A 26,543-nucleotide genomic window follows, 5' to 3' on the forward strand; every position below is an offset into this window, starting at 1 on the left:
TGGGCAGCTGCCCAGGGCCCAGACAGAAAGGGGGCCCGAAAATGGGGGGGAAAAAATTACAATTGCAAAAAAAAGTTTTAATATTGTGCATATACGAGGCTGGCAATGTTATCAATTGAGAACAAACTATTTAAAGACAGCGATAGCACAGATGTGATAAAGACTTTTGCAACAAGTCCAATTACTGTTATCATTATCTCTGGCAAAGAGGGGCTGAACTACAGCTTTACTAAATGCTGCTCTTACTCTACTACCAGTACTGAAAGTTCGCCCAGGGCTGCCAGGAGTCTAGGTATGGCACTGGCTATAGACACACGAGGGAACCAGCAGTCAGAGAAGGTAAACTGCTGTATATTCACTTTTGAAAAGATTGCCCTTTTTGTACAGTATTGAGTCAAACTGAAAGCAGAGTTAGATGCATGGAGATGAGGTCAGAGATGTCAGGTATGATTGAGAGAGATGGGATAGTTGAAGTGGTAGAGTACTTAGGATTCCTTTTCTTAGATAATGGGAGGTACAGGGGCAAACTATGGAACAGCACTTGCTCACTGTCTGGATACATGTTTTTGATCAAAGAGAAGGAGGAAGCAGAGAACGACTGGGGTGAAATTGTAGAGTTTTAAAAACAAGAGCAAATATGTTGCCCTTCCAGCTAAATACTAGTGACACTTATCTGTGATGGCAATGGGATTTTTGGATAATAAACACTTCTGGAAGTCATGCTAATTATTCAGGTGCTTACATGTGGCTTTACTGCATAAGTTTAGGCACTTTTGACTGGACATTTTATTCTATGAAATGCTATCACTCGCTTGTATATTCCAGTGACTTAAGTTTTACAGGTAAACAACATGTACAGGTACAGCCTTCACAAAGTCAGGGCCATTTGCTAAGTCCAGCCATTTCTTCACATTTGTATTTGAAAGCTTTTACCTGTTCGTGGAGCCAAAAAAGTTGTCTCAGTCCACTAGACTAAATGTGTATGAAAGCTGACAGTGTATTTTCATCTAGACAATTACTTTGAAACCTTCTATAAAGCAATGTCTAGTGCTCCCAAATAAATCTCTTAGCTAGTGTAGGTGGATAACTGCGTAACTCTTCCTTTCACAAGAGGTAGTGGAAACGTCTTGGATCAGAAGATAATCCCAAGTATTTCTGCCTACTACATCTTCTTTACCTACAGAGAACAGTCTCTCAAGTACGGTAGTCCACAGATTCTCTCCATTTATGCGTATTAGTTGCAGGCTGTGGATGCAAATTTAAATACAAACAAATCCTGACCCAAAAAAAGAATGCAGGAAGTTCCTCCTGGTCTGACTTGAGTTATGGGGTTTTCTCCTTCTACACCCAGGGACCAAAATATCATCAGTGTCTAAAGCAGAATGAAGAAATACAGGTCTCAGATTGCGTCAGGTGGTAATAATACTGCAGGAAAAAAAAACCCCAAACCCTCACTATTGAAGCCTTGGCATGTAAAAACTTTTTTACTTTCTTTTGCAAGAATGTTTGGGCAATACACTTAAAAAAGGAGGGAATGTCAAAATAATTTATTGCGTAGCAGTTGAAAAAAATTAGAACAGAAATACAACCTTCTCTGAGAAGAGGGATGGGACAGTAAGGCAGGTGAGAGAAAAGGGTGAAGCACCAGAATTAAAATGTTCCATGAATTAGGTCCTGGATCATTTAATGTAATGTGACTTGATATATGTTGCAGTATAGCAGACAACAAAGGTTCTTACTGTTGGGAAAATGCAAAGCTGTAGCTCTTCCTCACTGTAGCAATAGACCACACTTGCCCGCTCCCTTAAACTGCAAAAGAAGCAGGAGTTTCTTGAATACTTATGACATCTGTTAGTACAGCCTTTTACAAGTTGGTATTTCAGGATTAAGTAGTAACAACACATACTATCATAACTGAACACAAATATATGAGGATTCTACAAAAGATGAAGGAAAATGTGGCTGGATTAATTGACAATAGAACTAAAACCCCATTGAGCAAATAGTGTTAGCTTTGTTATAGAAAGACTGATAAAGAAATATTTAACGTCCAGTTAGTTATGGAAGTGACACTATAGAAATTCATTAAGAAGAAAGAACTACTGATATTAAGGACCAAGTTCTGCTTTCCTTACTCAAGCGACGAGCGGTTCTACTGAATTTAGCATGACTAAAGGTCCAATAAAAATCTGTTGAGATCAGCAGAGTTGAAATGATCCAAAATGTGAATAAACCCACTTTTACTGACTAAGATTTTGGTGGTTTATGAAAGTTTTCTTTTTCAAACTGGTTACCGTCTACTGGGGTGTCTGCGGACATAGATGCAATACAGACCTCTAGCTTAGAGGCAGCATTTAACTGCCAGTTCCCAGAGATAGAAGTTGAGAGATGTTTGAAAGAGCATAGTTCTTCTTTCTCATCAGTAGTGAACTCTGACAACCAATGTGCTAAAGGAGAAATTTAAAAAAGAATCGTGACAAAGTTACCACTAATGCTCATCACTCCAAAACTCTTCAAAAGTACCTGACATATAGGGTTTTTTTAGTTTAAATTATATGGGCGTTTGAGGAAGCTGCATTACAGATATCATTAAAGGACAGAATTCATATTATTAAAATGCTTAAAACAGAGCTCCAGTTTAGATTGATGTCACCTGCAGGGCTGCTTTCAGATCAAAAGCCGCTTTTAGAAAAATGATGGAAAATAAGATTGCTATTGGGTTTCAAGCATCCTCCCCCTATTTTTCTCTCAGGGAAAAATAAAACAAAAATTTACCTACCAAGTGTCATCCTGTGGAATTGGAGGGTTTCTTCACAAGAGTGTGGGGTGAGGAGAGAAATCTACTTTTTCTTAAAAAACAAAAATATTGATTGTTAGCTATAGGTGGCTTTATTTAAAGTCAAGTCATAGTCTAATGCATTTGGTCCCATTCATTTATACAGGCACACAAGTTGGGACAGTTCATAACAAACAATACAAAGTGAAGGAGCCCTTCAATCTTCACATTTTCTTCTAGATATGCAATTGCTCTACCATGCTGAGCAACCGAAAAACCATCCTAGGCTGAGTTTGCATTAGAATTAACACATGGAAACAAATTGTAAATAGAAGTACAAAAGGACACTAAACTTCATTCTGACGCATCTTAAGTTATTAGCGCGTAAAATCACTAAATAAAAATGGAAACAAACAAACATTATTTAAGTTTACAGTGATGCTTTAACTCCAAGTCTAAGAACATGTATTCAGAGGCTATAGGAATTTGCTATAAATGGTGGCTGTAAATGGTGCTTCAGTGTTTTGCTCTAAACAGACTTGACTGTGAATTCTCAAGATTGTGCTAGCTCTGCGACTGTTCGTTAAGTTATGATTGGCAGAGTTACAACAGGAATCCTTATACTCTACGATTCTCCTTCCCTCTTTTCAGGTGTGAACCACCGTGCCCTGTAAGTTGTATTTCGCTGGCTCTTGTCCTTGAAGAATGGCTGCCCTGCCCTGTGAAAATTGTTCCCTTCACTACCACTACAGCCAAGCCAACCCGCCTCTTGAAGCTAGTTGTATGCTGCTCCTGATTATGCTTGGAAAAGTCTCCCTCGATCTCTTCATGCTGCGAGTTAGAAGACAGAATATAAAAGAGAGTTTTATGGGATATTTTTGCATTTCGCTGGCTCTCATAGATTTCACACTTCTGATGAATATAGCATTCATTTCCTATTTTAAGGACTTTGCACTTTGGGGTGTTAGATTTACTAAGTATCACATTTGTTTGTTCACTCAGATAATTTCTTTTACCTATGGTGTCTTGTATTACCCAATTTATCTTGTGGCTGGTCTAGATTATTACATGACTATAAATCAAACCTCTCAGCCACCAAACATAAGTCAAAGGTTATTTTATATACTTGCTGTAGTTCTTATATGGATTTCAGGATTTTCTTATATTCTTCAAGTTCCAACTATCTATGCAAAATTCAGAATACAAAACAACTTTTTTGTCTACCAGTGTCCTTTATACAGCAGTGATCAGAGTTACTGGATATCATTAGCCATGCTGTTTGTCATATGCATGGTTTTTGTGACTTGGTGGTCAGAAGCTATAGCTATAGTGCGATCAGTCAGGATGATTTCTTTTAAAAATAAGGCTGTTCTGCTCTTTTCATATATGTCTGATTACAATCACACTGGTTGCAAGAAACAACTGTTGACAAGACTTCTCATCTGCTTTCTTGGTACTTGGGCACCTTTTGTCCTCCTTCAAGTGATCCTCTTGTTGCTTGGGGCTCAGATTCCAGCTTACATGGAAATGAATGTTCCCTGGTTGTACTTTATTAACAGTTTTCTTATCGCAACAGCATACTGGTTTAGGTGTCATGACATTAAGCTGACAGAGAGGACTTGGTCTGTAGATCCATTTGTCAGCTGGAAATTCTGCTTCATCCCATTCAACAATCAAAATACAGAGCAAGCTGAAAAGCCAGGCACAGTAATCGTAATCTGTTAATGAGCTGCTGTGTGAAAAGAATGCAAATAAGTACTGTGGAACAGAGGTGTCTAATGATTGTGCTATTTTGATGTCTTTTATGAACCCATCTTGCTGGATAATATAAGGATACATCTCCAGAACTGCAGCCTGTGAAGAAACTGTCACCAACATTTGCCAATGGATAATGGAATATTGCACTGTTCTCTAAGCTAAGCTTTACAGATAGATGGGGACTTTAATGCACAGCAAAAGTTTTAATTAAATTTATAATATTTATAAAAAAATATATAATATTCATAAAAAGAGTTGAAATTTTGGATGAAGATAGCCACTACTTAACAGCAACAAAACATGCCTGATTTTACTGTTAAATGTTAATCAGTTTCAGATTTGTTTCAAACATAAAAAAATAAAATCATCAGTAACCTAAAGACAATTGTTGTCTTCTGTTACAGATTTAAACAACTTTATTAGTTATCAGTTTGTTCTAGAAAAGCTTAGCAATTTCCTCTTTAAAACTGACGTTTCTATCTCTTCTAAAGAGGGAGGAACAATTAAAAATTAAAGTTAACTTTATTGTCTTCACCTCACCAAAAAAGTAACTATAATGAGGCAAATAGAAGAAGCAGAAAGCTTCCACACCAAAATGAAGGGTGACCGTTTAAATGTTTTGTAATCATTCCCTGGAACTAACTCCGACATTCATAACAGGTTGCAAAAGGGTCGCTTGATGCCTTGTCATTGTCAGACACCGGAAACTGGGCTAGATGGACCTTTGGTCTGACCTAGTATGAAAATTTGTAAGTGTGTTGTAAATGAATAAAGCTGTGGCAGTGTGTACAGAACAACACAATACATTATGGCAGTGCAATATAGCCACTAAGCTCGATTGTTCAGGAAATGTATAAACAGCAGAAGTAGGTCAGCATGGCCCAGTGCAGTACAGAGGTGAGATGCAAGCTGGAATGAATTAGGTTGTGTAGTGAAAGTAAGAACGTGAATTAGTGGGGCTAGTTCACTTGGAAAGCAGGATCTATTAGTTTGGTTGGAACACCACACCAGCAGTGTATCTTTACCCAGCACTGCACTGTCACACTGACATCTCCAGAGTTAGTCCCCCAGTCTAAATACTGTACTCAGACTGAGGGAAACAAAGGAAAAGTGATTGCCCATCATGTCACAGCAGACTTGTAGAAGAGCTAGATATGGAACATGGGGAACAGATCCTTAGCCAGCTACTGTATAAACAAATTGGAGGAGCTTTGACACTAGCTGCCCAGTCTCCTGAGGCTGTCTCGTGTCTTGCTCTCTAGACAGTGCTGCTTCAGTATACTCAGAAGTGGAGTTGAGATAGGAGGCTGATTCTTTCTATCCTTTTCATACAATGTGTGTATGCATTTTTTAACTTGGGACAATCTCCTAAAAAACAGGCAACAAAGACCTTTATAAACTCGTTATTTGTGTATCCCCCTGCATATGTTCTCAACTGATGAAGAAACTGAAAGCAAATTAGGTGGTGCTATTAAGAATAAAAGGTTATTCTGCATTTTAAATGTCCCATGTATCGCCTTCCCCATATCTGAAAAATGCATGTCAAAAACCTCAATTGTGCAGAATAAGCTGCACCTTTATTTTATATATTAAAAAAATACAGCATCCCTGAAGCACACAAAGTATTTCACAATTCTTCTTCAAAAAATTGCCGATTTCCATATTCGCACTATAGATTCGTTAAGCTTCTTACCTGAGCAGGCCCTATGGTGTATATTCTTAGGGCTAAGTGGAAAAAAAAAGGAATTGCGTGTACTTCCTTCTCTTAATTTCCTGGCTGAAATGGAGTCTGATATCAGGCTACATTACTTGAAACCATTGTTTCATTTCCTTACTCTATTTATTTTCTGCTTTTTATTATTCTCTGATTATTTTGCAGGCAGGAAGGTTGGGGGTGAATTTTAAGACTGGACTGATGCACATTTGGCCCCCAATACAGTTTTTCTCCTGTGCCCTGAGATGCCAGCATTTTGGACTTGTTGCCTCACTTCTGGGCTCTTTCGTCCTTACCTCTTATTTTCTCATTCTGAGAGTTTCTCTGGATGCCATCTCCAGGATTTCTCAATTTTTGAAACTGCTTTTTCTGCAGAAGACTTATTGTGGCATTAGATACTAACTCAAGGCTTCTGTTTTCTGGGTGAGTCACACACATTCCTAATAAATTATATTTGTTGTTCACTTGTGGCTCTGACTTTGAAACAGAGGGAGATCAAGTTAAAAATATTCCTTCTCCATAGATCTTTCTGACTGGTGTCAGACCAGAATACAAAGAGCTCCACCCAGCACTGTTTATCAGCCAGCACTGCTCCTGCCCAAAGGGTTTTGACTCTACTAGTAGCTAGTTCATCAATCTTGTCCTAAGGGAAGATATTCCCTTCCCCTGCCATGTACACCCTGCCACCCTCTTCATAACTCCAAGACTTCAAAGCACAGGGAAAAGTAGGAACCAGACCATCAAGTTTCAAGGCATGTTACTAGAGGGACCTCACAGCAGCTTGCAGAGAGCTAGGCATGGCTATACTGCCTCCTCTAAACTCCAAGCACTCACATTTCAGTGTGGGCTCTGTTAAAATTGGGCAGACAACACCCCACAACCCATTAGCAACTTTACCTTCCACAGAACTGGCTGAATGGGAATCCATGAGGATGGCTGAGGGTAAGAAATGGAAACTATACCTCTAAGATGGAACAACTCAGTTCCCAAGGCTATGCAGGAACCTCAGTGCCAACAGCAACTTAGAGGAGCACTGCTGGCCCCTTGCCACCTTATGCATCCAACTTGACACTGCCACTGGCATTATATTTGGGGTGGGTGTCTGTTTTTCTCAGCCCAGAGCCCTATAGCATTTATCACTCAATACTACCTTGTGAGGTTTAAGGTCTAGCACTGATCAAGAAAGACTAAGATTCTTTGGCCCAATACCATCTCTGAATGGTTAGGTTAGCCTTATTTTCCTGAGACCGTGGTTCTCAACCTTTTGAGACTCATTCAAGAAACTCCTCAGAAAAGGCCAGCTCTTTGAAACACAAGAATTGCTCTTATTTTTCCATAGTCAAAAAAATGAGTGACAACAGAGAATTCAGAAAGACCACAGTTCGTCAGAATGTTTTTGCCATCTTTGGGTTTTATTTTGTGAATCATCTGGAGGTGTTTATACACCTAAGTGCTGATATTGCATGGCACCCTTAAAAGGATCTCACAGCACCCCAGGGTACCATGGTACCCTGATTGAGAACCGCTTTTAAACAATCATTTTGGTCTATGTAATATGATAGAAACGTATGTATTATACGTAATTGGTGCACTATATCCTGGCCCATCAAATCCATGCTTGGACCAGAATGGTTCTGGATTGTTTGACCCTCAAGGTAATAATAACAAGAAGCTGTACTGTCAAATTCATTTTATTACAGAAACTAAATCCACCTCTCAGGACTTTTCAATGAGAAAATGCTCCATCAGGCCTTCTCTGTCAGCTGGGGGGACAATAGCAAAAGGTTCCTTCATATCACAGATAGGTTTTATAGCAGTTATCTCCCCATTCCAAAAAGGGAGGGGAGGTTGTGACCAATTTTGGACCTAAGAAAGGTCAGCTTGTTTACTTCTTGGCTTAAGTTCAAGGTGATAAATGAAGCAATATTAATTCTCTCTCTACAGTGGTGGGATTGGCTCATATATCTTAACTTACACATTTTGTCCATAAGGCCCATGTACAAACAGTGCCTTTTTCCTAGTGGGACAGGACCAATATTTGGTCACTTAGACCCAAAGGTCTTCACTAACTGGATGGCTGCTGCACCTTTTAGAAAACTAGATATTGCAGTTTACCTCTTTCTTGATTAATAAGAGAAGCCACATAGAAATAGACTTCTGGGAGTCTTAAGGACACAATGAGACATTTTCCTCCCTGGGCAGTTTCATTGGTCAGCAGAATTTGGCCTGAACTCCACTGCAGATGCGGTACTTGGTTGGATCAACTCCAGACTGAAAACAAGTGCTTGCCTTCCCATTTCCCATTTTAATAATAATAATCTCTCTCTCAGCTGGAAGGAAGAGAACATATGGATGAACTTCAGATACAGGGTCTTTAGGCAGTAGAGGTGCCAAAGTTCCACATCAATGTCCTAAAGTTTCGAGCAGCATAGAGAGCTTGCAAAGTATTTATCCATCATATGCAAAGATACCATGTTCAAGTTCTGGTTAAGTTCCCTTTTGAATAAGGGAGGATGCTTTAAAATCTAAATAAATAACAGTCTTAAAGCACTAAAGAAAGAGCCTTGATTTGGTACCATCCTAATCCCAGAAAGATTAAGAACATACATAAATTTAAGGTAGTGTTAGAGGGATATAGCTGTGATGGTCCAGGAATTATGCAGATGGCAAGGATTTCTTTGGGTGGTATCTTTTATTGGACCAACTGCATAGATGGGCTAGAGGTAGAGATAGACAAGCTTTTGAATGGAAGACATTTTCTTTAGCACCTTTTGAAAGCTTGTCTAACTCTAGCCCACCTATGCAGTTGGTGTAAAAAAAAAAAAACACCTAGTGGCTACGATGGTCGCAGGGTTTACTACCTTCACTGGTAGGATGGTTGAAGAGAACTATTACAACTATTCTCTTATATTAAATCCCATTTATTTTGCTGCCCTTTTTTTTTTTTTTTTTTTTTAAAAATAAGGTATGCAAAAAAAATTTCAGTAGACTGGTCTGTAAAAGTCCTCAGATGGGACTGAAATTTCTGAGTTAAAATAGTTTTTATAATATTTTCAGGGACTATATATTTTAATTGATTTTTCTCTTGCCTTGTTTAATCTTAAGCACATGAGCAGTCTCACAGAGTTCATCTAGACTGCTCATGCTAAGCAGATGCACACCTTGTAGGACTGCCATCCATGATTACGTCAAACGACGAGAAGGAGGAAGTAAACCAACAGTAAGCAAAGGTCAGGGCTAAAGGAATGCAGCCAGAATTTCTAAGGGGAACCTAATTTATAGGTAATTTTAAAAGAAAAAATTAAATTGCGTAGCTCAGATGAACAGATGTTTTTTCTCTCTCTCCTGTTCTCATAGCTTTGATTGCTTTTAATTTTAAAGTGAAATAAAAATCAAAATAGACTAGTGGAAGTAGCATTTATTTTTGAAGCACTGAACTCACAATACAATGTCAGTCATATAAACTATATAAAGTTAAATGATGCTGTAGTTGGTTAATTATCAACTCAGACCTGCAGAGAACAATATTATCACACAAGAATGTTCAAGAAGAAAAAGATGCAGATAACAAAAGGTGCAATTACAAGCAAATGTAAGCAGCATAATAAGGTGCTTTAATTCAACATTTTTATAATCAGATTATCCATTAACATATAGGTTAAAGATAAATTTCACTTCATCTACAGACCATTACAAACATGAGAATCTAAGATTCATTCACATGCTAGTTGTTAATAGGAAAGTGCTTTTTCTTTAAAAAAAAAAGATACACAAAGTGAAGATAATTTTTTTTACATAGATCACTGTGTGCTCTTCAACTGTAAAATTTAACTTAATTTTCAGGTTACCATTTACATTATTACACTTTAATTATAGACAAAAGATGCAAGTGCTGAAGTCAATGGTGTATATTGTAAAACTTCTTGAAGATTCCAGTATATCACTCCATAAGGATACATGACCACATATAAATCTCTCTCTCATATATTAACTTCGTATTTATTTCCTTAACATGTCAAAGTCTAATTTTCATTTTAATATATTAGTTAGTCCCACATGGTGCTTCACTCACCCACAATGTGCCACTCTATAAGGTATCAATACATAGCTGACCAATTTTTAGATGCAACCAAAAGAAGGAGCAAAATTTTAAGCACATGGAAAATGTTTGGGGGAAAATCTGTTTAAAAATAAAGTGAAATGCATCACATTAGCAGAATTATCAGTAAATAGTTGAATTTTAAAAAACAGTGCATTAGGAAGAGGCAGGATTTTAAAAATATATGGTTTGATATATTTGGCACCACAGTCACAGCTTCAACCCTTACGCTGGCTTAAATAGTAAGGAAACATTATACTTAATGTGAAAAGTATAACATGTAGAATGACCTTTAACCATTTAACAACAACAAAATTTCTAGGTGCTACTATTTCTTGCTTGGGAGGTTATAGGGTAGGTCCTGCTCTAGCACATTTTTGGATGTAGTTTTTCAGCCTACATAAAACTAGACACCCAGTGAAAAGGGCTGGTAAAATATTTACAAAAGCAATTAAAAACCAGCAAGTATCTCAAATGTATTCATGCACCAGGCATTTTAAAAGATCATCAAGTAAGAAACCTTTAAGGAGTCCACAGGTCTGCAAATGAAAATACTCAACTTTATCTCACCTATTGTCACATGAAGTTAAAATTATTTCCCACAACATACATTTTTGACACCCCTGTAGAATAAGGTTAATCTAATCTCTAGTCCAGTAGAAATTCTGATTCAGTATTTTCCAAAATTGAATTAAAACTACAGATTGAATTGTACGAAGTTGGGTAAGAATGCTGACATCTATTAATGAGATTTAAATTCAATATCTGTAGTTAAATTCACACACTTATTTCTGTCCTGAGGTGGCAGCATTCTTATATTTGCTACAATCATTCTAAAGCTAAGTGTCAGTTTTACAAGAAAACACAATGTCAAGGTAAATCAAATATTAATTCACTAATATTACATAAACACCACTTTTAAAATAGGACTTGGAAAACTTTATACTTCACTTCTCTTTCACCACTATTCTTTGGGAAAGGGTGTCAGATAAGATTCAACTTTCAGGCTGTCAATGCATCCACTGAACATTGGCAATGTAATTCTCCACAATCACCTGGTCAGTTGAAGGAAACGTTTAACGGTGGAACAGTAGCTCTCTCATGCCCATTTTGTCCTTTGCTTTTTATATAAAGAAAGCAATCAGAATACTGAAAAACTGCTTACTAGAAACTAGATTGAGATCAGAGAGCCGGTTCTTTCAAAATGCCAGATAGAGGATAAGAAAAAATATATATTTGCGTTAGTGGCATAGTGCAGAAGTGACCTTTATTCCATTGCCTGTCCAAAGAAAAGGTTCAGCCTGCTCATTGTTTGCCTTTTCCTTATGAGTGCTACTGGGAAGTCATAGTACCACCTCTTTGATCTAACAATGTAGTCTTGCACAGCAACAGAACTGCAGCTGTACTGCAGGAACCAACAAGAAGGCCCCATCATGAAGGCAGTAACTATACATGTGAAAGTTGCCAAAGAAAATTGCTGCCAAATAAGTAATCTGCTTTTCCCATTATTTTTGTGCTTGTGCCAGCAATTAAAGCTCTCCTTTCACAAGCCATGTACCACTCAAATGTTGTCCTCCTTTATCCTTCATTACTACAAACATCACATGCATTTATGATAATGAAAGCTCTACCCTATTCAAGAACCTTCTGCATCAACCTCAGCATTAAGCAGCAGAGGAATTGATTCAGAGAGGGACAGTGCAAATTTGCTCCTGACTGAAATACTCTATTTACCTTTTAACGCCAGATAAAATCACTTGGCACTGTTTGATAAAATTTCATTCTTCGTACTAATGCTATCCAACCACCTCTCCTGGATCAGACTAGAAACTGCAGGCAGACCATTCCATCATGCCATATATTTTTGTGCTTCTATCCCTACCACTTCATCAGTAGGATGAAATACCCTGGTTTATAATCTATGAACAATGCAATCCTTTTCAAATTCACCTAACATGACTTTTCTTGTTGCATATTGAACATTGTATTTATTTAATGTGCTAGCTTTATACTATGACTATATATATTTGTGCTCAAATTATATACATTCTTCCAGGTAGAAAGTTTGATGAGATTTTTTATTTCTAGGAGCTGGCAAAACAGTCATTTTGGAAAACTTGGCAGCAAACGGACATTGGAAGTTAACCTAACATTTTCACTCCAGATCTGTTCATAACACTGAAAAGCTGAATCCACAATACTGAAAGAGCTATCAGCTTGCTGAAGACTCTGAATACGCTTCTTACATATCACCCTTCTACAAATTGATGTTTGAAACCATTTGCTCCACAATAGCCTTATGAGATCAGTAAAGAATATATTCAGCATGCAGACAGGCCAACTGAGAGCTTAACAAGGTAACCAAAAGTATAACATTTTGGGGGAAGATCCTGAATAAACCCAGAAGTCTTAGTTGCCTATTTCTTGTTCTAGCTACTGCACAAGATGCACTGGTACATACAGCCTGGGAAGTGTGCTTTTGCATCGTGAATACACAGTTAGTAGTAATGTTGGTAGAAGAAATATGGCATAACTTAAAACCTCTCCTGAACACTGGTGGAATACAAGGAAAGGAAAAATTTAATCAGCACCATTACTCTCAGAGAATGAGGGTAACATCTTTATCTCACAGCTACCTTCGACAGCTGGATATAAACATCCAAATTAACCTAGCACAAGTGCAAGCTTGCACACAGCAACACCCTGCTTGTCTAACTGTAGCCTCCCTGCGTCCATGCCTAAGGACACAGGTTCCCATGAACCTCTGTCCATAAATCTTAGCACATATTACTGGTATACTGGTGCATACCACAGTACTCCAGCTTACACTGGAAAGTGTGGCTACCTCTGGATTAATTAAGGTAGGAATGAGTTAACTGGTTCTGGGACTTTACAGAGCTAATTAGCCCACTGGAAGCATTTTCCAAGAGGAGGCTACACTGTTCCAGGTTTCAGAGACAGCCCACCCAGGGCAACACAGCTTTCCAAGGGTAGCAAAAACTTGACTGTTCTTTGAGGGTGACTACCCCGGGAACAGTGCTAGAGCTATATCAGTACCCCAAGTGATTTTGTCTGCATCCTCTAAGTGGGCAGGCTCCTGCCTCAGTTTAGGAGGACCCTGGATTTTATCTAGTTCCTTCCTTTAAACCAGCATGGGCTTAGAGTCATTCCAGCTCCAGGTTAGAGGGTTTTCTATTAGGAAGGTTAAGGGGTTTGAGCTAATACACGGAAATAAAGAACACACACCCCCACCCCCACCCATATAGCTAGCTCTGAAAAACCAGAACAAGCTTCATGAGCATAGGAATTAAACAAAGTCAAATTCTTCTTTCATAAATCAGATTCAACTCTAGAGTTGAATCTGCGTAGAGCAACATTTCAGAGTGTCATTCATATTTCAAGAAAAATACCAACGTCTTACCTCAATAAAAACTTTTTCAGTTAAGAAGTTAGTGAAATTCTCCTTTCCTTTAAAAAATACAGGCAAGTATATTCTTCAATTACATTTTAAAGAAACAATGTAAAAGAAATGACCCTGTAACCACCACACAGTCATCACAAAACAGTTGGAACACTCCTTTCCTAAGCTCAAACTCACCCAGGAAGTGGAATGTTAAATATGGTTCAAATTACAGCTTATTTCACTATGTCATAATCCTCCAAAAATGAGAGAAGACTTTTAAATGTTACCACTGATATGACTCACTAAAGCTAATTTGTAGTGCACAATTCAGCAGTACTTTCATGTCCTCATGTCTGACTTCATTAAAGAGCTGATTCTGTACTCAATGAAGTCTTTGGGAGTTCTGCTGACTTTACTGTAGGGATGGGCAATTATTTTGGCTGGAGGACCACTTAATGAGTTTTAGTGAGCTGTTGAGAGCCACACGCATAAAATTAATGGCGAAGCCATTTTAACACAGTTATAGATAAACGAATCATATGCTAAAAGTCAAAGATTTACTATAAGATACATTATTTCAAAAATATTTTTGTCATTTTTTTGAGTAGTGTATATCTAGGTAATTGCAAAATAGCTCAAAATAAAGTCTCTCTCCCAAGGGAACCAAAACCAGCCAGCAGGACACTCAGCCAAGGGAAGATGTCCTCACTGCCACCACTCAACCACCCCCCAAATCACAACAGGGCTCCTGCTTCAGCCTGTACTCTGACATGCCCCTCAAGAGTTGCCTACACCCCAAATCCACCTGCCCTACCCCTTCCCATCCACACTTGCCCCTACAAAGCCTGGGGAAGCCCAGCAGCTCCTTCCAGCCTGCCCCAGCTCCCTGCCAGGGCCATGCAGGCTGCACCTACCTACAGCCTGGGGGTCCCCTTCCCCTAGGACAGGGGCAGGCAATTATTTCGGGCGGAGGGCCACTTACTGAGTTTCGGCAAGCCATCAAGGGCTGCATGACAGGCAGCCAGGGCAGATAAATATTAATTTTCTAAATTTTTTAGGGGCCCCACAGGCCGGATGGAACAACTTGGTGGGTCGCATCTGGCCTGTGGGCTGCATTTTGCCCACCCCTGCCCGAAGAGCTCAGCATCCACCCAGTGTCCCCTGCAGCTCCAACAGAGGCTGGAGCCAGAGCTACTGCTTGCGCTGCCTGCCTGTGGGTCAAATGGAATCAGCTGGCAGACTGGATACAGGCTGTGGGCCGTATTTTGCCCACCCTTGCTTTACTGGATATTGGATGATTCGCAAATGCCCATTTTGCTAAATGGACCATAGGAAAGTAGGGCTAGAGGTCATTTAATCCACCCCCTGCTCAAGGCAGGATCATCCCTGACTAAACCATCCCAGTCAAATGTCCGTCCAGCCTGCTTTTGAATGTTTGCAGGGATGGAGATACTACAACTTGTCTGCATATCCTGTTCCAATGCTTAACCACCCGAGTCAGAAAGTCACTCCTAATCTCCAATTTACATGTCCTCTAAGGTAGTTTGAAGGCACTGCTCCTGGTCCTATCCCCTACAGCCAGGGAGAAAAGTTTACCTCCATCCTCTTTATAATCTTCACGTATTTGAAGACTATTATCAAATGTCCCCTCAATCTTCTCTTCTCCAGACTAAACCTTAGTTCCTTTCAGCCTTTCCTGCTAAATCATGCTTCCCAGGCCCTTAATCATTTTTGTTGCTCTGTGCTGGACTCTTTCTAATCTGTCCACATCCTTCTTCCAGTGTGGGTCCCAAATTGGACACAGCACTTCAGGCCTCATCAGTGTGAAATACAGCAGAAGAATTACGTCCCTTGATTTATAAGAGACATATCTGTTAATACAACCTAGCATGCTGTTGGCTTTTTTTTTTTTTGGGCAACAAGAGCATACTACTGGCTCATATTCAGCTTATGGTCCACTGTAACTCCCAAGTCCTCCTCTGCAGCCTAGCCAATCATTACTAGTCTGTATTTGTGCATGCAATTATTTCATCCCAAAGGCAGGACACTGCACTTGTGCTTGTTCAGTTTCATTTGACTGATTTTAAGCCATTTTCCCAGTCTCCCCAGGTCATTCTGGATCCTAGCCCTACCCTCTAGAGTGTCTGACTCCACACAAATTTGCAGTGTTATCTGCAAATTTACTAAGCATGCATGCAAACCTGTTATCTGCATCATTAATGATGTTAAATAATTCCACACCCAGAACAGACCAGTGGGGAACCCCCCTTGATACCTCTCCCCGCAACTAAACATTGAGCCTTTGATGACTAGTCTTTGAACAAGAGGATTCAACCAGTTATATATCCACTTTCCAACACTTTCATCTAGTCTGTTTCCTTAGCTTATTAATGAAAATGTCATAGGAGAGAGTTTCAAAAGCCTGTCTCCCACCCCCAAAATCACATCTGCTGCTCTCCCCACATTCCTGCACACCCCCCTCCCTGTGCCAGCTGGCGGCAGGGCAGAGCCCCCACTCCCAGTGCTGATGCGGGTGCAGCAGCACTGGGAACAAGGGCTTCTGCTCTACTGCTGCCTGGGGCCCCTGGGCGCTCATGGCAGAGCCTCCCTGTGCACTGTGGGGCAGCAGCCCCACCCCCATCCCTCCCCACTTGGCACCTGCGCGGGAGTGGGTGCAGTGCAGCTCGGCAGGGTGCCGCGCGCTGTCTGGGAGCTGGGGTGACACCAGCAGTCAATCGGAGCCCGACACCACTCAGCCCCAGCTGCCGCAGTTCCCAGGCAGTGCGCAGCAAAGCCATGCTGCACCTGCGCCATGGGGCAGCTGCTGTGCAGGTGCCAAGCAGGGAGGAACAATCCCTGCTGCCCCCCACTGCCCTGTGCTGTGCAGGGGGGGCTCTGCCACAAGTGCCCAGAGGCCCCAATCGCCGCTCCTGCAGTCAGTGAGTGCAGGGTTGTTTGTTTTTTAAAGGTGCCAGGACTAGGTTGGGGCTGGGTGGGGGCTTCTCCTGTGGCTTCCTCCCCCTGGGGAGAGGCAGGCACAGCCAGAGGAGCCATGGAAGAACCTGCAGCTGCCCAGTTGTGCCTGCCTCTCCCTGGCTGACCCGAATGTCTCCGAATCAGCACCGAATCTTCTGAAGCTGATTCGGCCGAATCAATTCAGGGCAGTGATCTCTGAATCGAATCACTGTCCTCCGAATCGAATACTTCCCTATTTGCACAGACCTAAAAAACTAACATATTTTGTCACCACAATGAAAAATAACCTAGAAAAATCCATTTTTCAAACCTGTTACATTACTGTGTTTATACCTTGTGCATAGCACTGGTAAACCCAACTCAAGGAGCTCTTCAGATACAAAATGTGAGAAAAATCTGCAGAACTTTAATGATAATATTGTGCCTTTGTTTCCATATAATTATTATATGCTTTGAGTATGATATGTTTTTCCCTTAATTGAGGAAGCAGATGGATCTTGCTCTGAATTTGTACCTCATTAGTATTTTCTCATATTAACTGCTCTCTGACCTGCAGTGGGAAGGTTTTATCTATGTCATTTGATTGTGTATCCTACCCTATCAATCAAAATGAAAGTTTTCTGTTTAGTGACATGGCATGTGAGGAGTCTGTAAATCTACTTTTTTTAGTATAAGAGTACAGTGACACCTCACAAACACAGCTGCAACATTTCAGTGTATAGAAGAGCTTGAAAATAATATTAGGATTAACATTGTTTTAAAAAATGATGCTGTATTTTCAAAGCAGTCTGCTAGATCTAGCCCAAAAAACCCATTATCTCTAAGGAAAGCCTCATGATTAAACCCTAGCTCCTTTAAAATTTACAAGTTTGCTTAGCTTAAATGATTTCTACAAATTGTATATTTGTTTCTTGTAGTTTAAATCTCTTTAAAATATTTTTGACTGAAACTATAGCTCAAAAGTGCAAAACCAACTTTAAAATAAATCACAATTACTTACACAGGAATAATTAATAATATCTCAGAATGAAAATCTTTACAGTCCTAAAGTCTACTCAGAATTCAAGAGGAATAATTTATTTAAAATTATTTTAAAGAAAACCAAAGCTCCTACTTTTGTTTGATCAACTGCATATATTAAGAATACAGACTTTCTGTAAAATAAACACTATTCAAGAGTCATTATCTTAAATCTAAAGTAGCTAATGATGAGAGCTCAGGCCAGTGATTTAGAACTAAATTCCTAACTGAAATGGTGACAGCAACTCTCTCCTTCAAATAATACTGATCCAGGCCTGGATCCTGTCAATTCTTATGGACATGCTTTACTTAAAGCATGAGTAACCCTATTAAAATTAGTAACACTAAGGGCTTCAAGCGAAGAAAGAGTAAAACATTGGCAAGATATTTTTTTTTTTTTTTTTTTTATATATCAGGGACTCCCTGCAGACACCTCCAGTGTCAGCAGCAACTTTTACAGGGGGTGCACATACACCTACGTGCACCCCCTACACGTCATGCCTGATATGATCTAAAAGGATTATGGCTACTGTACACCTACTAAAATACTCCCTTTAGTAGCTACCATTTCTTTTCTGTAGCTGTTTGCATCTGACGTTCTAAGGGACCTTATCTGTCCTTTCTAGCAGTTAATGACTGATACCAAGAATAGGAAAGTTGGATTTTATTCCAAATGCTCCTCTGGGTACAGAATAAATTCATGAAGTGGTGGAATAGGCTTGGTCTATATTTGAAAAGTTTCTTCCAGCATAACTATGGCTAGAAGGATGAGGGGATTTTGTTATAAATCTCCCTCCAGACATTACATTTGTTGTAGGATATATGCGAGTGTCCCACAACAAATGGTAACATGCCACAAGTTAAAAGGAATTTGACCCAGGACAAAAGTGGCAGATCCATGACAAAGAAGTTGCTGTTCAAACCACTTCTGTCATGTCCTGGTGTGTTGGAGATGCTCAGCCCTTGCTGCCACCAGAGACTTGACGGAGCGCAATTCACCTTTGCTGCATAACAGTAAGGGTGAGGGGGATGCCTGCAGCCTGGGAAGTTTAAAGGGATAATGGTGATAGCACATACAGTCCATTAAAGTATCAAGACCTTTGAAAGGCTCCCTGGAAACCCAAGAAAAGCTGGGCTTTCAAGCTGCCTAGGAACCCGGCTTGCAAGCCTATCAGTGAGCCTGCCTGCAATTCACTGATAGGCTCCATGGCTGAAGAGCATGCCAGGGACCTCTGAACAGGTGGTCCACAGTGCTTGTTATTTTGGAGTGCTACAAAATTTGTAACACTACAATAATAGTGTTACATATCTATATACATGATCTTGGGAGCCACTCTAATTAAAATTCCCTCAGCATCTTGTGTATTCAGCATCTTGTACTTCAGAATGGTTGTGGGAGCACTTTAACTAAAACTCATTCAGCAAGGTTTAGTTAAAGCACCCTCGCTGCCATTTTGAAGTGCCGGGATGCTGAATACACATGACAGCGAGGCTGCTGGAGCGTTCTAATTAATTGAGTTTACTCCATCATGTTCTAACTGGAACATCTTAGAGCAGGTGTACTGCATGTGTATTAAGCATGTGTACAGGCACCCACCCATAATGTCCAGAGGCAGCCTGATGGGATTTCGGGGCTTTTCGTTGCTTTAACGATGCCAACACAGCTGAAGCAGTAAAACATTTAGATGTAGGCAAGGCATACATTTTCATTTCTTCCATTCATTAAGCTTTAAAGCAGAAGTAGTGAGTGTTCTGTGGTTATGCAAGCTCTATAAAGAATTTATATATAACGTGTAGTACATCAAGAGTAAGAAGGAGTGTGTGCTTAAACCAGGATAACTGTGAGGTTCTAGCAATCCCTTAATAATTCAGTCCTGTATAACAACAAACTGAAGAAATGATTCTGAAATCTGTCCAATAAATCAAAATACTAATGAAGTTAACATGCACAAAAAATTACAGTAAACTGTAGGTCTAGGAGATAGTATTCACAATACAAGACCACATTTTCCTAACATACCAGATGTCATTATTAATTCACAGGTAATCCATATTCTTTGTCTGAATATTATAAAGTGTACCACCACAAACAAAAGATTAAAAATTAGCCAGTAATATTTTTGTATAAAAATAATAAGCATTTTGATAAAACCATAGCTGAGATAGCTGTAGTTTTCTACTGGCTCATCAAACCAGAAAGCAGAAATGCTTTACACCAGAACTCAACATCTCCCTCATTTTACCCTCAAAATTAACCATATTAACTAAAAGAAAGGGAGACTGATCTTCTGTACATCAATGGATGTGGGGGAAACAAAACAACAACAAATCTAGAAAGTGCTTAGAAAAAACCCAGCTGCTAGCTCTTTTCTAAATCCTTTGGTGCTCTGGGTTCAGAGCTCTCCTCATACACTTTGCATTAATAAGTAACATGTGCAACCCTAATTTACAGCCTTAGGGGTTGATACAAAATATCAGAACTGAAATCTCTGTTTTATGAAGTTCAGGAGATTCTAATGAAAAGCAGGAGATCTAATCTTGACCTCTAGAAGATACCTGCAAAAATCTGTTGAGAAAAACAGTGCTAGATCTACCTAAGGAAAATGAAGGACAGATTTTTTTTTCTGCAGTTTTAACTTGCTCAACCTGCTGTTGTGGTTCAGTGGTAGAATCCTTATCTGCCATATGAGAGACCTGGGTTTGATTCCTGGACGTGCACATAGCTACAGCCATCAAGGTACCAAACATCTGTACTTGGTCTGGCCTTTGGATTCTCTGTCAATGGTCTAAAGGGAGATTGAAGGTCTGGGCAGCCTTCACACTCCTGCCTAAGCATGTGTGTGGAAGGTCCTGGTGATCTCTGATGCAAACACGATGATCCAGAAGGACTGAGAGTTGCCTACTACTACTACTACTACTACTACTACTACTACTACAGGGTCATTTGTTAAATAGGAGCCACACACTGACAAACTTTCCTTTCAGCCCATGTGTGTGTTGACTCCTTTGGTCTAAGTTACCTAGCAGCAAGCAAAACAAGAAGTATAACAGCTTAATGCCCTCTTAGTGCATAGCAGCATACAAACAATAAAAGTAACGTATGTGCTTCTGTACTCTCTCGGAAGAGTGTCATGCCATTTGCATGTCAGTAGGTCTAGCATTGCATACATGAGGATTATGATGAATATCCTAGATTTTATAGAACGCTTCCAAACATGAACAAAACATTAAAATGGCAGAAGGTTAGCCTATCAGAGAATAGGTTTGTCAAAATTCCCTTCAAACAACAGGCTCAAGATTAAAAGAAACTCAGAGAGCACAACTAAATGCATAGCATTTTACCATAATCAGTGCTTCCACAGACTCTGTGGACTCTTCTGTTATTCCATAGTCTAAAAAACTCTCTACATGGGAAAATGTCTCTTTCAGAATATATTAACATAATTTAAATGAGGATCAGATTATGTTTAAAAAAAATCTTAAACTTGTATAATAACGAACATTTTGGGAATAGTTTAATCTACCACAACATATACTTTTGTTTTCATTAATCTGCCTCACCCTCCACTTTACTGGAATGATTCCCCAGTCTTGCTAATGATTTACCATAAGCCTGATAATTACTGGAAGGTAGGGGGGATTATATGGTATATTTGGAGCAATACTTTCGAAGTCTTTGTATGAAAAAAACTGTGTCAAAATATTACAGTAATAGTCATGCCATAGTGTAGATACTGGCTTATTACTGTATGGGTCTTTGAAAGAGAGAGGCTATTATCTAAAGCATCACATTCCCACTACGATTCCTTCAATGAGTTGATGCGTGCACAAATTTTCAGTGCAGGCCCCAACTTTATGTTCATTGCACTCATTAGGTGATCCTCTTTTAACAAGAGGAGAGCTTGTCCATCAATCTCTTGTGCTCTAAATTCATCTGCAATGTCTTGACAACCTACAAAAGAATAAGTAAGTCAGTTAGACATATGCATTAACAGGTGCAATGCCTTTGTTCACACTAGAATTGTAATTCCCAATGACTACACCTTGAGGAGTAAAAGAGTTAAACAACATGATTTTGGGACTCCTAAGCTCATCTGAGCATTATCTACACATACAGCCTCTAGCTCTAGTGAGGCAACCACTGATGAAAACACTGCTCAAGGGAAATTAAGACATCCTTGTAAACAAGACAATTGAGCGTTACTTCATTTAAAAGAAAGATCGCTGTGATCTTAGTATGCTCTGGAAGGGCTTGAAATAAAGACAGAAATACCTATTTAATAAAAGAAAGCATCATTCCTCTGGGTTTTTTCCAGCAAGAGAAGATTGCATTCATTCTGTGAGAACCATTCAAATCCCAAATAATCAGGAAACATTACTTACCTATTATTTCCAAAGCAGCTCTATTCCAGGATCCTCCTGTGCTACTCTACTGGAATACTGAAAATTCCACACTATGAATATATAGCAGAATTTCCCCTACAAAACCACTTATTACAGCCATAGATTCATGATGAGTTAATAGCCTTCATGCACAGATGGAAAGATGCTGGCATCTCAGTGAAGCAGAGTTAAAATAGTTGGAAGCCTCCCTTTAGAAGTGCAACCTCTTTATCTGAGGTTATTCCCTTCCCTACCCTTCTTTTAATACTAACATTCTTGAAAGGTAATTTGTACTCATATCATTGGTATATGCCTGTATGTTTAATATAGGAAATGGGGACATTCCATGCAAAGCTCTGTCCCAAATAATTGACAGCCTTTCCTAAGGAAGGACAATAGGAAAAGAGAATGGTCCCTTGAAAGATGTCCTGGATATCTGATAAACAGACAACCATTATACCATATTGTTTGGTACCTTTCTGTGTATGGATAATAAATTAAAGACCTTGTCTTATTTTCAATTATAGTTTAAAGCTTCTCTTTCCCCTGTGATCATATTTCTCTTGTTTTCAGATTAATCTATATATTTTCTAAATCCATTTAACTGTCCTATTTTTCTTCCTACAGCCTTTTAGATGCTTTTAAAAATTTATATTCCAGCTTCCATTCCAGATTGACTTATTTTTTCTTTAAATTTATTTTCTTGACATCTTTGCATTTTCAGCTTTTTGTCTTTATTAAGAAAGTATAAAGTGAAAGGGGAGTACTCGCTACAGAGTTTAAAAAAGAAACAAAACAAAAAACAGTGCCAACAAAATTGGGCACCATACTTCCTATAAGAACAACTGACTAATCCTGAACCCAATGGTAAACCCTTCATATTTAAATCCTATACAAGAATGAATATGTCCTCTTTTCAGTCACAAGGATAAGTTAAGTGCAACTCATCTGAATAAAACATATGGTAGTGCCCGTTAAGAGCAATCCCTGTTACCACCTACTCTTTTTCATGTCATAGTGAGTCAGAACACTGCATACCCAGAAACCCTCTAGCAGCCCCACTCTCAGCCTGGCATATATGATTAGCGTGGCCCTGCCCATCACAAAGTGATGCTGGACCAGGCTGTCCTGTGCCTCATCTGCACATAAACTTTTGGAGCATCACAGGACTGATCACATGTAATCTGGGTCATCTTCTATTTGAGGAAATATGGTAGTTAAAAATTATCCCAGGGTAGATAATACATGAATTTACTAGAAAGACTGTGAATCAATGCTACCTTTCGTGGATGTAAGACTTACCTTTATATAATCCTCGCTTCTTGTCCGAGATCAATGTCTTCTATTTAGAGTGAAATACTTTATAAAAGCCCAGACCCTACTCTACTGTCTAAACATCTATGGACTTAGCTTCCACTCATCCCAAAAGCACAAGCCTATTTCAGAAGAAAAATTTTGTTCGACTCCAAGAGATACACAGCTTTCCCATTCTTTCAATAGTCTACTGAACCTCCAAACTTTTATCTTATTCACCTTGAGGAATTGCAGGGTTCTCCTATGTCAGCAATGGGACTCCAAAGATGAGTCCTGTTCTGCCCAAGAAGATATTCTCTTAAGGGGCAGCCTTAGCTGAGTTCAGGGCCATTCAACTTTAAGCAGTCAGGCACCGCATGCCATGCAAACCGCACTGTGCTGTTCAGAAGTCCCACGCTGCACCACGTTGTACTATGCCCCCTTCTTGGGCAGAGGTAGGAAGCAAAGGTCAGAGGAAAGGGAAGCCTGGAGACCATAACTATTGGGGAGGAGCTTAGGAGCTGCAAATTAATCCCTTGTACGCTGCATATGGGCTCATGGGCTGCAAGTTGGACAGCCCCGATCATGCTGATCATGTTGAGAGCCAAATCAATTCTGCCAGCCGAGAGGGGAAATACAGCTCCTCAGAGAGCCAGTCTCAAGGTTGGACCAGATAACCCCGGAGGTTCCTTCCAGCTCTACGATTCTATGAGATGACTGCCTGAGCCACAGTCTAACTAGAAGACAACAGCACTGACTTCAGCACAAAGAAAATAGAGGGCAGGAACAGAGACAGTACTTACCTTTTGCCCAATAGCCCCATGTTTAATGCACTTACTCTGGCCATGAGAGCTGGGTGTTTGCCCTGCTTTGCCATGAAGGGGTCTGAACTTAGAAATCCCTGTTCCCATAACAGTAAACTAATCAACAGGCCATTACTAGGCAGGGCATCATTCACTCCTGTTAAAGCTGACTTACTGGGCAGCTAAGAAAGTTACGGGGCAAGAAGAATGGGAAGAAAGAGGGCAGAGCTCTGTGGCCCACTGAAGTGAGTAATGTTTTGGGAAGGAGGAAGACCTAGCCCCAAAGCTACTGTATTAAATTTTCATTTAATAAAATGAATACACACCATTGGGAGCTGGAGACAATGTTACTCAATAGTTTTTCTCCAGCTAAGGATAACTTTACACATAACGTATGCACTTTCTTAGATAGAACCGAATTGCCATAAAGCATGCATGGCTTTACTAGATCACTTCAGAGCATCCTAGACATCCTAACTGAATGCTGATTGTTCCATAGGATCAGAGAGGATCACCATTTAGTGCCTTTAAGATACCTAAAATCCACGTAAGTGCCACTTAGACACAAGAAGGGGAGAAGGATCTGGGCTGAAGCTGGTAAAAAAGGTAGTCTATGACCCAAAACAAAGATACATTTCTCCAAGAGAATTGCCCTACTGAAATATTTTTTAAAAGAATAGTTTGAAATAGCCATAAACCTGGAAGAGGGTACAATTGGTACAGAGATAGTTTAAGTTTCAATGATTAGAGATGGGAGTGGCTAGTTTAGGTGAAAGAAGAATGTTACACTGCTTCATCTAACGAGCTCAGTCTTACTACAAGCAAAACTTAAGATACCTGCACGGACAAAAGAATGTTCTTTATGGGTAGGCAAACATAAGCTAGAAAAACCTAACTGAACAAATGTAAAATAACCAGATAGTGGTGAAAATATAGCAATGAACTTTGAGTTAGGAGAAAAATTGTGTAAATAAGGAGTTAGGAATTTCACCTGAGGTATTAGAGTGTAATTGCTCAAAGTTCATAGCTATCTCTTCACCACTGTCTGGTTATTTTACATTTGTTCAGTTGGGTTTTTCTAGCACACATTTGCCTACCCATAAAGAACATTCTTTTGTCCATGCAGGTATCTTAATTATAATTATACCTCTAGTACACTGCAGTTGATTTTGTCTTCCATTATATGCATTTTTAGAGGTTTTCTGGATTTTAGAAAACCATATGTATTAAAACAGCTTTTATATCATGAAAGATCTTTATTCTTTCTAATTAATGTATAGGGAAATTAGAGCCCCTTTCTTGCTTTCTCTTCTGAATGAAGAGCAGGTAAGTAGGGAAGAGAACAGAAACAAAAGAAAAGCATAAAAGGAAGGGAGGAAATGTCTCCGATTCAATCCTTCAACCAACCTCTTGAGAGAAATCAGACTGAAAAGAGGAACACCTTTACCCTCCATCAGCTAGGGGGCTACTGCAGAGGTGGGACTAGTTCTATCAATGTGAGATTTTGGAGGGGAAACCCAGGTATGCTGAAGGAACAAGCAAGAGGAAACAAGTTATTTTTATTCTGTACCACCAACTAACGGCACCCGTGTGGTGCTACCACATTACCACTCTCCTTCACAGCCATGCTAACAGTAAATTTTTTACTGCTGGAAAACTGTAAAAAAAAACCAACAACCCCAAAACAGAAAAAAACCTTTACACTACATACCAAGCAAAGAATGTATAAAGGCCCAAACTTCATCAACTGTCCACACTGATGGATCAGCTTGCACAGCTGGTAGCAAGTCAATATTCTCTGGTAGTTTCCTTATCCTGAGTTCCCGAAGTTCACGTTCTCTTTCCCTCTCACTCTGTCGTCGCAGCCGAGTGGTCATAGCAGTTGGCACAGCATCTTCATGAGAAGCCAAATCTTCTGCAGATGGATAAGTAATTGGAAGCTGGAAAATGTAGTACAAATAAACTACAGTATTATATTTTCTTTACAACTCTTTCAATGGTGATTTAATTTTAGGCAAACATTCTACAGACCTGTCTAAGGAAGTGCTCTCGTGATGCCCCATCCGGGCCAGTTGGTCGACGCCCACGCTGTCCAAGACTTTGGCTATCTGACTTCCGATTCCAACGACTGGATTTGTCTGATGAGAATAGGCCGTATTTCTTAGCACATCTACCACTGTGCCTAAGGAAGCAAAATATTTTCAATAAAATAATAATTTGAATTCACTGATTTTTTTAAATGACATTATGTGCTTCATATAGAAATGTTACTTAAAGATGATAACTATCACAGAAATACAAGATTGTGGTAGGGATTT

At 39.5% G+C, this 26,543-nt stretch overlaps 2 protein-coding genes and 1 long non-coding RNA gene across 8 annotated transcripts in view; 1 reads left to right on the forward strand and 2 right to left on the reverse strand.

The window, feature by feature from the left end:
- Positions 1-4,919, forward strand: part of GPR160 (G protein-coupled receptor 160) — a 17,177-nt gene extending 12,258 nt beyond the window's left edge. Inside the window, exon 2 of the mRNA XM_019503277.1 lies at positions 3,428-4,919. Coding sequence (XP_019358822.1) covers positions 3,482-4,501 — 1,020 coding nt within the window. The 5' untranslated portion in view covers positions 3,428-3,481 and the 3' untranslated portion in view covers positions 4,502-4,919. The remainder of the gene's footprint in view (positions 1-3,427) is intronic.
- Positions 4,920-6,676: 1,757 nt separating this feature from the next.
- On the reverse strand, positions 6,677-16,196 carry LOC109287967. The gene is made up of 3 exons (XR_002095032.1): positions 15,907-16,196; positions 13,590-14,660; positions 6,677-6,688 (listed from the first exon to the last, which is right to left on the reverse strand). It is a non-coding gene; the product is annotated as an uncharacterized LOC109287967 (long non-coding RNA).
- Positions 16,197-20,988: 4,792 nt separating this feature from the next.
- Positions 20,989-26,543, reverse strand: part of PHC3 (polyhomeotic homolog 3) — a 189,075-nt gene continuing 183,520 nt past the window's right edge. For 5 of the 6 annotated variants that reach the window (XM_019503283.1, XM_019503281.1, XM_019503279.1 and 2 more), the window contains 3 exons: positions 26,257-26,407; positions 25,937-26,165; positions 20,989-21,698 (listed from right to left, as the gene is read on the reverse strand). In XM_019503283.1, coding sequence (XP_019358828.1) covers positions 21,544-21,698; positions 25,937-26,165; positions 26,257-26,407 — 535 coding nt within the window. In that variant the 3' untranslated portion in view covers positions 20,989-21,543. Of the gene's footprint in view, positions 21,699-25,936; positions 26,166-26,256; positions 26,408-26,543 lie in introns of those variants that run through there. The other variant, XM_019503282.1, reaches the window with a different exon arrangement.

This window comes from Gavialis gangeticus, unplaced genomic scaffold (assembly GCF_001723915.1).
Source record: "Gavialis gangeticus isolate Ggan-Ray unplaced genomic scaffold, GavGan_comp1, whole genome shotgun sequence".
NCBI lineage: Eukaryota > Metazoa > Chordata > Crocodylia > Gavialidae > Gavialis > Gavialis gangeticus.